This window comes from Tyto alba, unplaced genomic scaffold (genome assembly GCF_018691265.1).
Source record: "Tyto alba isolate M040663 unplaced genomic scaffold, T.alba_DEE_v4.0 Super-Scaffold_7, whole genome shotgun sequence".
Taxonomy (NCBI): Eukaryota; Metazoa; Chordata; class Aves; order Strigiformes; family Tytonidae; genus Tyto; species Tyto alba.
Window position 1 is genome coordinate 7,912,704 of NW_024881328.1, and position 12,261 is coordinate 7,924,964.

Consider the following 12,261-nt stretch of genomic DNA (forward strand, 5'->3'; position numbering starts at 1 on the left):
GATTCGGTGCTTTAATACGTTTAACATGTGGCACTTGAGTTGCTTCTGTGTAGTTCTTGGCACTACTCTCATGCCTGGGAAGGGAGCCCCCACTAATTAGCTTTTGCAGCTACAGCCTTCAACCTTCAATATGTCAGGGAGAGGAGGGATTCATTATAACATAGACTTCCAGAAGCCAAGTTAAGAAGGTTAGGATAATGCTTCTGCTGATGAGGTTCAAGGCAATGGGAAAACAGAACCATCAGTGTTTGTTGTTTGGCGGTGCTCAGTGTTGGCAGTGCCAGTGTGAAGCATGCTGTTTACAGGTGTTTATGAGCCAAAGTGAAGTGTTCTGTTTCTTCATGAAATAGTTTGTTCTCTCCAGTACTTAGAATCTTTGAAAAGAATTAAGTGTATAATCCACTCATTCCTCAATTCATCTCCCACTAACCTACCAACAGTCTGCCTTACTCTCTTGATGAACTTATGCTACAGAACAGTGAAACAACTCTTACAGTTGTGATACTCTCCTATTCTTCATTTCTCTCCAAAATCTCTCTTTTTTAGTTTTCTTTGTGGTTCTTTCCTCCACAGCTGAATCTCTTCTGTTTTGTGAGTGGCAGAGCTGAGTGGTTCAGAGCCCATGACAGGGCCTTACTCTTTCCTTCCATATGCTGACTCTGCCACTTGTAAGCCTTCCGTGACTTTTTTTTTTTTGATCACTAATCTTTTTTTACTCAGTTTTCTGTCAGGTTAGTGATTTAAACTAGGTCATGGAGGTCCAGAGCTAACAAGGAGTGGTAAATAGTGGAAAAGGGTATCTGGAAAGAGTAGAGGGCAAAGCTCCTTTCTCCTCTGGCAGCAATGAGCTGTTAAATCAGATGGGAACTTATCCTTAGGTACTTTCCAACCTCCTGTTATCTCCCCACTTTCCTTGTTGTGATAGACCTCATTTCCTCTGAGTAGCCAGACTCATGATGTTTGTACTTCATTTTGACTTTTCATTCTGCTCCATTTTGTGACAGCATTTGCTAGCTCAAGCCTCCCTAATTCATAGCATGCATGTTTTACTCATATGTGCTTCTGAATTGCTTACATGCTTATCGTCATGTTCTTTGAATGATAGAACTTTCTCTGCTACAGCCTTCTGGATTTCTGGGTTTTCTTATCGGGGGTTTGCTTTTGGTTTTCTAACACCATTAGTTCAATCATCTTCTCAAGTTTCCTTCCCACCAACAAACCTATTTTATTAATATCCTGCCATGCTCTCACTTTTTCCAGTGTTTTACCTTCTACAATTTATTCTGATGTCACCATTGCGGCTGCCTCTTGTCCTTTAGAGGCTGCTGCTGTTCCCCAACTTCTGTGTGTAGTGTTGCTCACTGTGCCAGGAACACCTGAAGCACAGCAACAGTATGTGCCTTATCTTTTTACAGTAATTTTCCTGTTAGTTTTCACCTGCTGTGGAATGATGCCATTATCACTAGCAGATGAGGCTGGTCTTAGATGTCTAAAAATAACTATACTCTTTCTCTGCCTTTCTCAGTGTCTTGTCTTTTTTCATCTCCTCTTGTTTCCTACACATTAAATGAGGAAATACACATTTATTGAAGAAAACATTTAACTTAAATAGCTTAAATTTCAATAAAATTTTTAGACTTTTTCACTGGTAGTACATAAACCTTATTTTTCATGTGCTACTTTTTCATATTTTGATACTGGCTCTGAAACTTTTTTAAAAATAGTTTGTGAAATTCTGGATCTTGAATTCTTAATGAGAACTGATTAAATCATGAGCATTTTTTGTAAAAATTTTCATAAATAATAAACAAGCCAGTTCCTCCTTTAGATATTGGCACATGGAAACCAAGAACTTTCATAACTTTTTGTGGTCTAGCAACATTCATATACTGATTATCTCCAATATCATAAAAATTTGAGTTCTTTTTGGTGAAAGATACTTAATACTGGTTTAACTCAATTTTACATGAAAATTTCTGTGCGTTTAACTATGAAGAGTTTCTAGTTGAACTTTCATAACATGCATAGCCAGCAACATAGAGCCAGTCAAGATACTGGACTGGCAGCTGTGGAGTTCTTCTTACGTCTTTCATCAGTAAAAAAAATTCAGCCTAGTCCTGCAAGGGATGCTGCATAAGAGAAAAAATTAATTGTCTCTTTCAGCCAGCATGCCAAGTGGTGCAATTAGTAAGTTATGAACCTGCTTTTTTTCCACTGATTATTAGGTGGGGTCAGTTTTGGTTTTATTTCTATTTTTTTTTTTTTTTGTATCAGCATTGAGCCTTTCTTCCAGCCTGCTACCATAGCCACATGATGTGATATAGCAGTTGGGAGAGGTGGTTAACAGTTTCTAATTTAGCTGCCCAAACAATGTGCCCTCGCTCACGAAGTGATTTGATGACTCTTTATAGTAGGCTGGAGAATGAAAATCCAGAAAAGAGAATAAAAATGGGGGGGGAAAAAAAAAGATGGGTAAACCTGTATGAATACACTTCACAGTGTAGAAAAATATACATAAACTCATTAGCCTGATAAATTGGTAATATCAGGAAAACTGCTGGATATTGCAGAAATATTTTCTTTATGCATTTCTGTTTAATTTTTATATTGGTGATCTGGAAGAAAATGTCGAATCACAGCTGTTAAGTTTGCTGGTGATACAGAAATTGAAATGGTGAACTAGGGGCTAGGAGTATATAGTAACCGGGGTTCATTTAGAATAATCACTTTGGTGGTCTTCAGAGTGAATTTGTACCTTTGTGATCATTAGTTCAGATTTTGTGTATGTTCAGGATTAATGTGTAGGAACATAGGTGATGAGAAATGTGAGCTCATGATAGGTAACAGACTTAAATCCATGCAGTTCTCTTACCTACTGTGCTAGGAGATCTCTTGAGTTTTGAAATGGAGGAATAAAATGCTGTTAGAATAATATATGCCAGTCATTAGACCATTTATGGAATATTTTATCCGCTTTTGTTGTCTTTGTGTCTGAATATATGTCAAATTGGAAAAGGTTGATGGTGAAGCTGAAAGATGAAATTATGTGTAGTCAGGAAAATCTGCCTCTGTGAGACTAAAGAAAACTCTATTCTAACCAAGAGAAATTAGTAAATAATTTAAATCCTAGTCTGATGGTACCTATGCAAGAAGATTTTCTGCCAGTAGAGGGTTCTGTACTTTGCATATACAAAGGTATGACAAGAGTAATGAACAGATGGTGAAGCTAGGTAAATTAGGAAGGGGAACAAAGTGGAATGTTTTTTCAGTGAAAATGATTAAAAATGCGTAGTGGATTTTGTTAGTTAAAATCTTGAAAAGAAGACAGGCTTTTTTTTTCCCTAGGAGATCCTCAGGTTCATCCAGGTGTTAGAATGTTGGTATAGGAAACAGATGATTGTATTTTTAGAATGAAGAGAATAAGAATAGGTATTTGCTTGGTCTTTATGTATACAGTGTCAGTAAACTTTCAGAGGGTTTAATGGATGCTTACTGTATTTGTGCAGACAGTATTACAGTTGCTCTTATTGAGTTATGTATAAAATGTTTATCATTTCAACTGTTTACAAATTGAACTCACTTTTTTATACTATTGCCTTCAGCTTTCACTGACATCCAGATAAAGGAACATTGATTATTATGTTTTACATCAATTATTTAATATTTTTAGATTTAATAATGTATTAATACAATAATTTGTGCAGTCTTCTTACAGAAAACAGTGTTGAAGAAAACCACAAGAAAATGTCTGAACAAGTATAATGCTTCCATTAAGTAAAAACATTTTCTATTTAAAGTCTATGAATAACCAGGTTTCTTCCAATTCTTCAGACTTTTGATCAAGAAAATGTTGATTGTGATTCACTTAGGGAGGCCCGCATGGGGTTCAGCTTGCAACATGAAGCTGTTGATGAAAGATGTTGTCATACAGACTGCAATAATGCAATCCTGTGGTTAAAAGAGAAAGTCTTGGCTAATAGACATGCAGATAATTAAGAGGGACATAGGCAACTAGTGGACATTTTAGCAATTATATAGGAACATTACATATAAAGAAGCAGTTTGCTCTACAGAGGAATTTTTTAGCACTGGGCTTTATGAATCTATTGCTAAAATAGCTTCCTAAAGGATTAAACAATATAAAGATGTCATCTATCTTTTCTTAATGCATCATGCATCCCAATTTAGTTTCTAGTCCTTTGTAATATTAATTACAGGTATAAATATTGTTGTCTTTAAGGGAAATGGTGATAGCTTTGGCATGCTTTTCTGCTACTTGTTCACTTTTTTTTAGTTTCTATGGGGGTTTTTTGTTACCGAGGGGAATTTTATCAAAAAATCACCTAGATGACTTAGTGCTGCTGCTGCAGAGAGTTACCAGCATTTAATTAAAGCATCTTTTTTCTTGTCGTGACTTGAACTGAAATTACCATTTCAGTAACATTCTTGGAATTGTCTGTTGGGATAAGAGCAGTACCTTCTAGGTTTCTGTAGTTTACATTTGATGCATTATATTAGGGACTTCAGATTTTTCCAGCACTAGATCTTGCTGAGCATGGTTCAAACAGAACTCAAAACACAAGTTTTTACTTCCAGATTATACCAGATTAGATAAATAGTCTGAACGAGCAAAAGCACATTTTCTAATTATCAAATGAAAGTTTAGAGTACATGGTGAACATTTGTAAGTACAAAAATGGTCATATGCAGTAGAAAACTTGGTAGTGCTTTTGTATGCCCAGGCAATTATTTTTTGATACAGGAGTTTACATAGGTAGAAGCCAGGTTGAAATACATCTTAAAATTATGGCAAATTTAATGACTAAGGGATGTTACAGTTTTAAAGTGTATTCTAGACCAAGAAACATACCATTTTAATTGCAACTCCAGTTTAGAGAGAGAGAGAAAGCACATTTAATCACAAGTGCAAAGTTTTAAAGTTCTGTTATGCAAGTTTGCATAGTCATATTACAGTTACAATGATGTAAAAGTCAGTTTCTTCCTGTATTTTTAAACTGATCCCGTTTTGCATGTTTTTAATGCTGTGCAGGTTCTGATCAGGGCTCTATAATGGCTTCACTAACACCAGTTTTCAGCCATGGGATCAGTAATCTTATTATGAATCCATCATACAACACATTTACATTTGACTGTTATTTTCTTTTTCACAGTGCAGAGAATTTGCTTCAATAAGTTTAAAACATTATTTTTATTTGCAATTATTAGTCAGAGGGCTTTTACTCAGCAGATTAGAAACTTCTATTTTCAATGAAGACACTGCTGTTTGTGTCATTAGTAGTGTTTTCTGGTCATTTGCCAAAATGTTGACATGAAAAAGGAAGCAGGAAAAATAGAAGAGAACTGTTTAGGGAAAAAAATAGCACAAGAGTAAAACTTTTATTCTTTTAAACATTTACTTGTTTGAAAAGCAAAGGGAATTTATAGGTACGCTTAATAGTATTTTAGCATGATATATTCTCTGTGCCTTTCTTATCATCACATTGTCTTGCATCCAAGGCGTTGTATTGCAGCCTCAGTCTTTTTAAGGAGTTTTAAACAGATTCATTTAGAAGAGAGTGTACTTCTAAGCACTTAGTGTCATTTCTCCTTGTCTTTCTTGAATTTCTTGCCTCTGCTTAAATAATGGAGATGAATGGAGGCTCACCCTTAACTAAATGAATTCTGATTTAGGTCCTACTGTCGACCTCTGCTTTGTACAAATTTAGTCATTTGTTCATTATACTGATTTGAGCAACTGTAGCTCTTTTAAAGTGTAAATGTACCAGAAAAACATAGTATTCACAAATTTTATGCAGTATGTGCAGTTATCTAATGGTTAAGCAAGTCAAGCATATGAAGCACCACGGTCTGTAGAACTTTTAGAGCAGCTGCCAATGAGTTCTATCACCTGAAAGTATTACCATCAAAGATATAGTATAATCAACTGAAATGCTCAAATGTGGCTTTTTTTAGTTAATTGTAGTTTATTTATAGTGATGCTATTAGGTTTTGAGAATTATGATGCTTGAATTTTCCACTGTTACTTTAGTATCATCAGATTTTTCAAAACTTTGACCATTTTTACTCAAAAATCCTGTTGGATAACTTAAAGTTTGTCCCAGGTTAGACCAAAGATCCATCTAGCTTTTCATAGAGCTGATATGGATGCTTCAGGAATAGTAGAAAGCAGAGCAAGCAAGCAGTCCTAGTTAGGAACACTTGGTGATTTGTATCTCAGCTGCTTCTGGGTTATGCCACTCGGGCTTTGTCAGAGAAGAAAGCTGTTTCCCTCATCCACTAAAAAGAGAAACTTAATTGTTTATCTGGGTAAATCCTACTTGAAAAATGTGAGAATAACTAATTCCAAACATAGATACTTCAAAAGAGAAACTTCTAAATAATAATAATAAGTTTTTCATGTGGTTGTACTGTAGCTGTACAAAAAGACTGTAGGGCTAAATACCTAAATTTTGTTCACAGCTCCTTGACTTGGTCCAGGCAGTGCTAGATAAACTGATGGAGATGCAAGTGATTAGGGCTATAGTTACCATCAGCAGTAGCTTGTACCTACTTGTACTCTGTCCTTACCTCCTTTAACTGAAGGTTACTGCCCCTTAGTAACACCTCCTGTGCATATAAATATTTATCTCACCACCCTCCAACTTAGCTGTATGGGTTTTGTGGGTCAGGTTTTTTTGGGGCATGGAGAGGGGAGGGGTTTTACTAAAAAAAAAAAAAGCCAACCATGTAATCTTGAAGATAGTTAACTGCTCTTCGCTTTACCGAGATCAGACCTGCTACTTTCCTGCTTTCCAAGGGTTTATGTGGTCAAGTGATGTACATACAGTGCTTTCCAGTCTTTTCAAGAAGGCCTAAGAAGTGAAAGATAAAGTTAATTGTAACTGTTACTTTTCATAAAAAGGAAGGAAATATTTTCTGATATCTGGCCTTTCATGAGTAGGCTAGCAAAGAGACAGAGTGAAAATATATTTCTAGTAGGGGTGAGATTATCTGTAGATAATTACTGGTTTAAAGTCCAGTGCCTTGAATACCTAAATAAAGACTTCTCATACAAATTATTTTCTCACCTATGACCCTTGAGGCTTTTCTTAGTGTTTGCTTATAGCACACATACTTCACGTCATATTTTTGGAAGACTTTCAAGATGTTATATGGTGTTTTAATGTACTATTAGTGACTGTTATTGGAGAGCAATTAAGATGTCCTCTGTTGTAGAGAAATGACTTACAAGCATCTTGCATCTTTCAGTAACAAGTCATATAGTTTAAACAAGCTCAATCAGTTTTGATTTTTCCCCTCCAGATCTAGGGCTTCCTTTCAGTTTGTTGTTCTGCTGGTTAGGACACATCTTGCAGATAATTGCATCAGCTGACACATACAAGAGTGTATGTGGCCTAGAAAAAGAACTAGGCAACTTGTCAGTTTGTGTATACACACACAAAGAATGAGTAAGCACTAAGCTTAATCATAATCCTTTCCCTCCCAAATCTTCCATGCCCGTTTGAATTTATTGTGGCTGGGAATATTTTAGTAAAGTCCTTCACTACTCACTTATTATATATCTATAATAAGTAACTTTACCTAAATCCTTAATTCTGTTTTGTTGTTCCAGCAGTTCATACAGTACATGAACATCCTAGTGCTCAGTACTGAGTCTGGTGCAGTGTGCAATGAAATTTAGTAAGCCTCCTATCCTATCTTTATTGACAGCATCAACAAAGAGAGCATTGTGGATGTAGAAGGCGTTGTGAGGAAGGCACATCAGAAAATTGGAGGTTGTACTCAGCAAGATGTTGAGCTTCACGTTCAAAGGGTAAAATTTTGACCAAATGGAGCACTAGTTAATTGTTTGAGAGGTTATCTGCCTAGGCTGTCTGTCTATCTACATATATAAACTGTCAGTTAGCAAAGAGCATATAGAGAAATACAGAGAAATAAACTGCCTAAAACTACAAGTTTCAGTGTATTATATGTAAACATGAAACTTATCTGGTTTTAAGAGATCTGATTTTTAGAATTTCCTATTTTTATCTGCCATTTGAATTACAGTACCCAGGAAATCAAAGTATCTCACTAGAATAATTTGGCTAGGAATGCTTCTAATTCTACTTTTTTATTCTTAACTGCAGCAAACACTGTAAGAAAAAGTCTGCTTCTTTTTATGTGCAAGTCAGAAGTTTCTTCTTTATCAGAAAGTTACAATCTTCCCCTTAGTACAATGGGATGGAATATATAACTCTTAGCAAAAGTAAAGCACAGGCTTAACAGTATGGAAGCTCTTGAAATCTAAAATTCCTGTAGCTTGTGCTGTAGAGCTGGAGGAAGTGCAACTTTGTAATTTGTTTAAATAGAAAGCATATTTAAACCTTTATGTAATATCCTTTCCTTCTAAAAGTTTTCAACTAAGCTGTATGCCTACAGTACAGCTGAAACACAGTCACCTCAGGAGTAGACTACAATGGTTATTATGTTTATAGCGGTAAGGTAAATTTTAGCTAACAGCATTGGGGTAAATCTGCAGATTGTGAAGAAACATGTTTTAATATATGTGCAGATTACCATGTTCTTGATTTTCCTGAAAGAATGTAAAATTCACTACACCTAGACTGTAAAGCAAGGCAAGGTGTTTTTCATTCGTTGATGGTATTTTAGGTATGTCACTAATTTTGAACCTGAAATGGCTCTTTCAGATAAAATCAGACTGTAAGTAAAATAATATATTGACAACGAGAGGAACAGGATGATCTTGCTGGAATCAGAATCTAAAACTCTGTGAAATCTAGTAGTTTCAGACCTGGCATTCATGCCAATAGGCTTGTCCCTCAGGCAGCGTGTACTTGTTCAACTCAGTGCTTCCTGGAAGAAAAAAAGATACTTTTAATCTTTCGAAAGGAAAAGAAGAACTAAGCACTTGCAGTATTGTCATGAGAATGCACCCACGTATCTCAAGTATTTGAGTAAAATCACAGTGTTACAGCTAACAGTCTATGCAAACAATGTTTCAAGTCTATGCCAGAAATATCCTTTTGTAAATCACACCTCCTTTTGAGCTGAATCTCTTGCTATTTCTGTTCCTCTCTCAATTTCAGATCTATGTGATCAGTTTAGCTGAACCCCGACTGCCCTTACAGCTGGATGATGCTGTTCGTCCGGAAGTGGATGGAGAGGAGGTGAAAACTTTGCATCCTTAAATACTTATTATTATTTTTGTGATTTAACAAAAGCATGAAAGCCAGACAACTTCCTTAATGCAGGGATTTTGAGGGTTTGTTAGGCTTGCGTTTTACTTCCCTTACGTTATCCAGAACTGTTTAGGAATCTCTGTAGCTTTGATGTCTGCTGAACTGCGGTAGAAGGTCAAAACCAGAGGGTTTGCAGTCTTGTATGTGTCTCCTGGATCCTCATAGTTGGGTTCTGCCTGCGACCTCTGGGAGAAGTTAAACCTTAAGCTTTGCTATGCTACCAATGTGCTGTATGTTCTTTCTAGAATGAGCAAGAAATTCTACTGAACTTAGAAGTAGACCTTGGCTTTTTGCCAAAGGATGTTTGTCTCCACTAATTTTGTTTTGTTGGTGTTTTTTGGAGGTATATGTATTTATTATTTATTTTTGCACAACTGTTTAGGATGGAAGAGCTACTGTGAACCAAGATACAAGACTGGACAACAGAGTCATTGATCTGAGGGTAAGGAACATGTTGTGTATGCTTTCCTGCAAATGTTTATTCTTCACACTTCTAATCCATGAAGCAATAAAAATTGTGGATTTGGTGGAAGTGAATTGTTGACCAGAGGAAAAACAAACAACGTATTTTTCTATTTGTGAGTGGCATTGTGAAAACACAGGGTTTTTTATCCTAAATGTTTACCTTTGCTGACATTAATAGAAGAACATGTTAGTAGTTTAAAGGTGAGCATTTAGGATTTGGCACATGGATGTGTACATATGGGCTTTTTTATTTACAAAAGTCAGAAGTGACTGAATAGGGACATTTCTTCTCAAATGTTGTCTTTGATACCCCAAAATTAGTAAGAGCTTGGTTTTGAAATATAAAATGGAGGTTTTGAATTTAATGTGTAGTTGAGGTGCTGTAATGAATGTCTTGCAAGTGAAATAGTACTACTTCTACTATACAGGCTATGATACCAATCTTATTCTCTTTGTTTCTTCCACAGCTTTCATATATTTTTCTTTTTTTTTCTTAAACACCTTTCTTCATCCAGGTCATAGGGACACAGCCTTCTGTGAATTCATATACCTCCCAAATAATTGCTCTTTATGATCAGCAGCAAAAAACTATCTACTGAATCACTTAGAGAACTGTTGTTCTTTTTTAATGAAACAGCAATTAACACTAACTGTGTAAGTAACTAGCCATTCATACTGACATGAGGCTTTCTGGTCCTTTCCCATATTTGGCTCTCCACAAAAACTTTGATTAACTTTTCATTGAATGAGGAGTGTGCTTATCTTATGGTGTATCTAGTACTGCCTTCAGAGTTCCAATAAAGGCAGTTTCTCAGAAATGAAACAAAAAAGTCAGTTACTGGAAAATTTGGAAGAGTTCTGGCACTTAGATGCTTGAAGCATTTGAACACCTGATCTCCTTATTTCAGCAACTAAAACTACTTATGCAAATTATTTTACTTGGACCAAAGTTAATTGCTTTTCACTTGACCTTATATATAATACTGAGCAACTTCAATTTCTGATTACTTTTCAGGATATTCAGTATCTCATCATATTGGTCTTTTCATCTGTGTCTTAAATTAAGCCTTTGATTAAAAGAATTCTATACTAATGGTTGAAAGTAAAAATAATTTAAAGGATCAACGGCTTATGGTAGAGTAAGGCAGTGTACTAAATTGAAGGGAGAACTCTGGGATGCTCAAAGTGCAGGTTTTACTTGAACTTCTGGTGATGAACTAAAATACTCAACAGCGTTCCAGAGAAACCTAAGAAAATCCATTAAATTAATTAAATACCTGCATGATAAACTGGGAAGAGCCATGAACCCCAAAGAGAACAGAGCAATAATACAAAGGGAAATAACAGTTAAAAATACTGGCTGAAAATAATGTCACGAATGTGTCCTTGGATGTAATTCAGATGAGGTCATCTGCAGAGTAAAACCTAAAAAGGTGTACAGTAATGGAAAAAGAAGGAAAACCGTTACACCAGAATAAACACGAGATGGAACAGAAAGGGGTGAACTAAAATTCTTCCATCCCTGTACACATACAGCAGTCCTGCAGGACTCTCCCAATAGAATATCAGTTGTCAGTATTCTGCCTGGATGGTACAGCTATTGAGCTGAGTGGATGCTGCTGTAACCTTTTCTAACTTATTTGTCCCAACCATTGTTGGTACACCATTTCTTCAGCAATATTTGGCACCTTGTTTTGAGGTCTGAACTTTATTTCTGCCTTCTATAGAAGCTATTTTTCTCCTTGGCTCCAACAGCTGCCGCAGTGTGGTGCTAAACACCTCTTTGATGCTGAATGGGAATTCAGGTTAGCTTTTGATTAAATTGATGGAAGGATGAAATGTGAAAGCTCAGTGGCACTTCAGTGCCTTATGTCTCGTCCTCTGCATGCATCTGTGGCTGGATGTAATCTGGCCACAGCTTTCCCTTGATTAGGCTCAGGTATCTCTTGCGTTTCTCCTATGTACGGGAAAAGTTTCTAAGTTTCTCTCTGACTGTCACATTTCTGTGTGTCTTTTCTGTTGCATGTTTCTTATTTGTTTCAGAACAAAAGCAGATTATGTTGGAACAGTAGACTCATGCCTTTTCATCAAGTTTGCTTTGGAAAAGAAGATTCTAAATAATTATGTGTTACTTCGACCTGTTTTTTTTTTTTTTTGAAAGGGAAAGCTGAATAAGCAGAAAAGGTATTTAATGGAGAAAGGGTAAATCCCATTGAGAATACAGGTGCTTATATATAAGTATGTCCTAAGCACTATATGCAGTGGAATCACAAGAGCAGGGATACAAAGGCAGCTTGTTCTTCAGAGTAACTGAAAAAATCTCCCTCCAAAAGGTAGTAATTGATTTTCAGTTATTTGGTTGCATAGGCTAGAGCTGTAGTACAAATGGGACTTCAGAGAGCCCCTAGTGTTTCAAATGCACTGCATAAGTAGGCATGTTCTAAGGAAGATTAGAAGACATGATGTGTTAAAAATTCAGAGAGATATCTGAAACCATTGTTAGCCACTGCTCTCCCATACCTCTTCTTCCTTC

The 12,261-nt window shown here is 36.0% G+C and overlaps 1 protein-coding gene across 1 annotated transcript in view; it reads left to right on the forward strand.

The window, feature by feature from the left end:
* Positions 1-12,261, forward strand: part of DARS1 (aspartyl-tRNA synthetase 1) — a 42,858-nt gene that overhangs the window by 13,596 nt on the left and 17,001 nt on the right. The window contains exons 5-7 of the mRNA XM_042808463.1: positions 7,732-7,834; positions 9,111-9,191; positions 9,646-9,705. Coding sequence (XP_042664397.1) covers positions 7,732-7,834; positions 9,111-9,191; positions 9,646-9,705 — 244 coding nt within the window. The remainder of the gene's footprint in view (positions 1-7,731; positions 7,835-9,110; positions 9,192-9,645; positions 9,706-12,261) is intronic.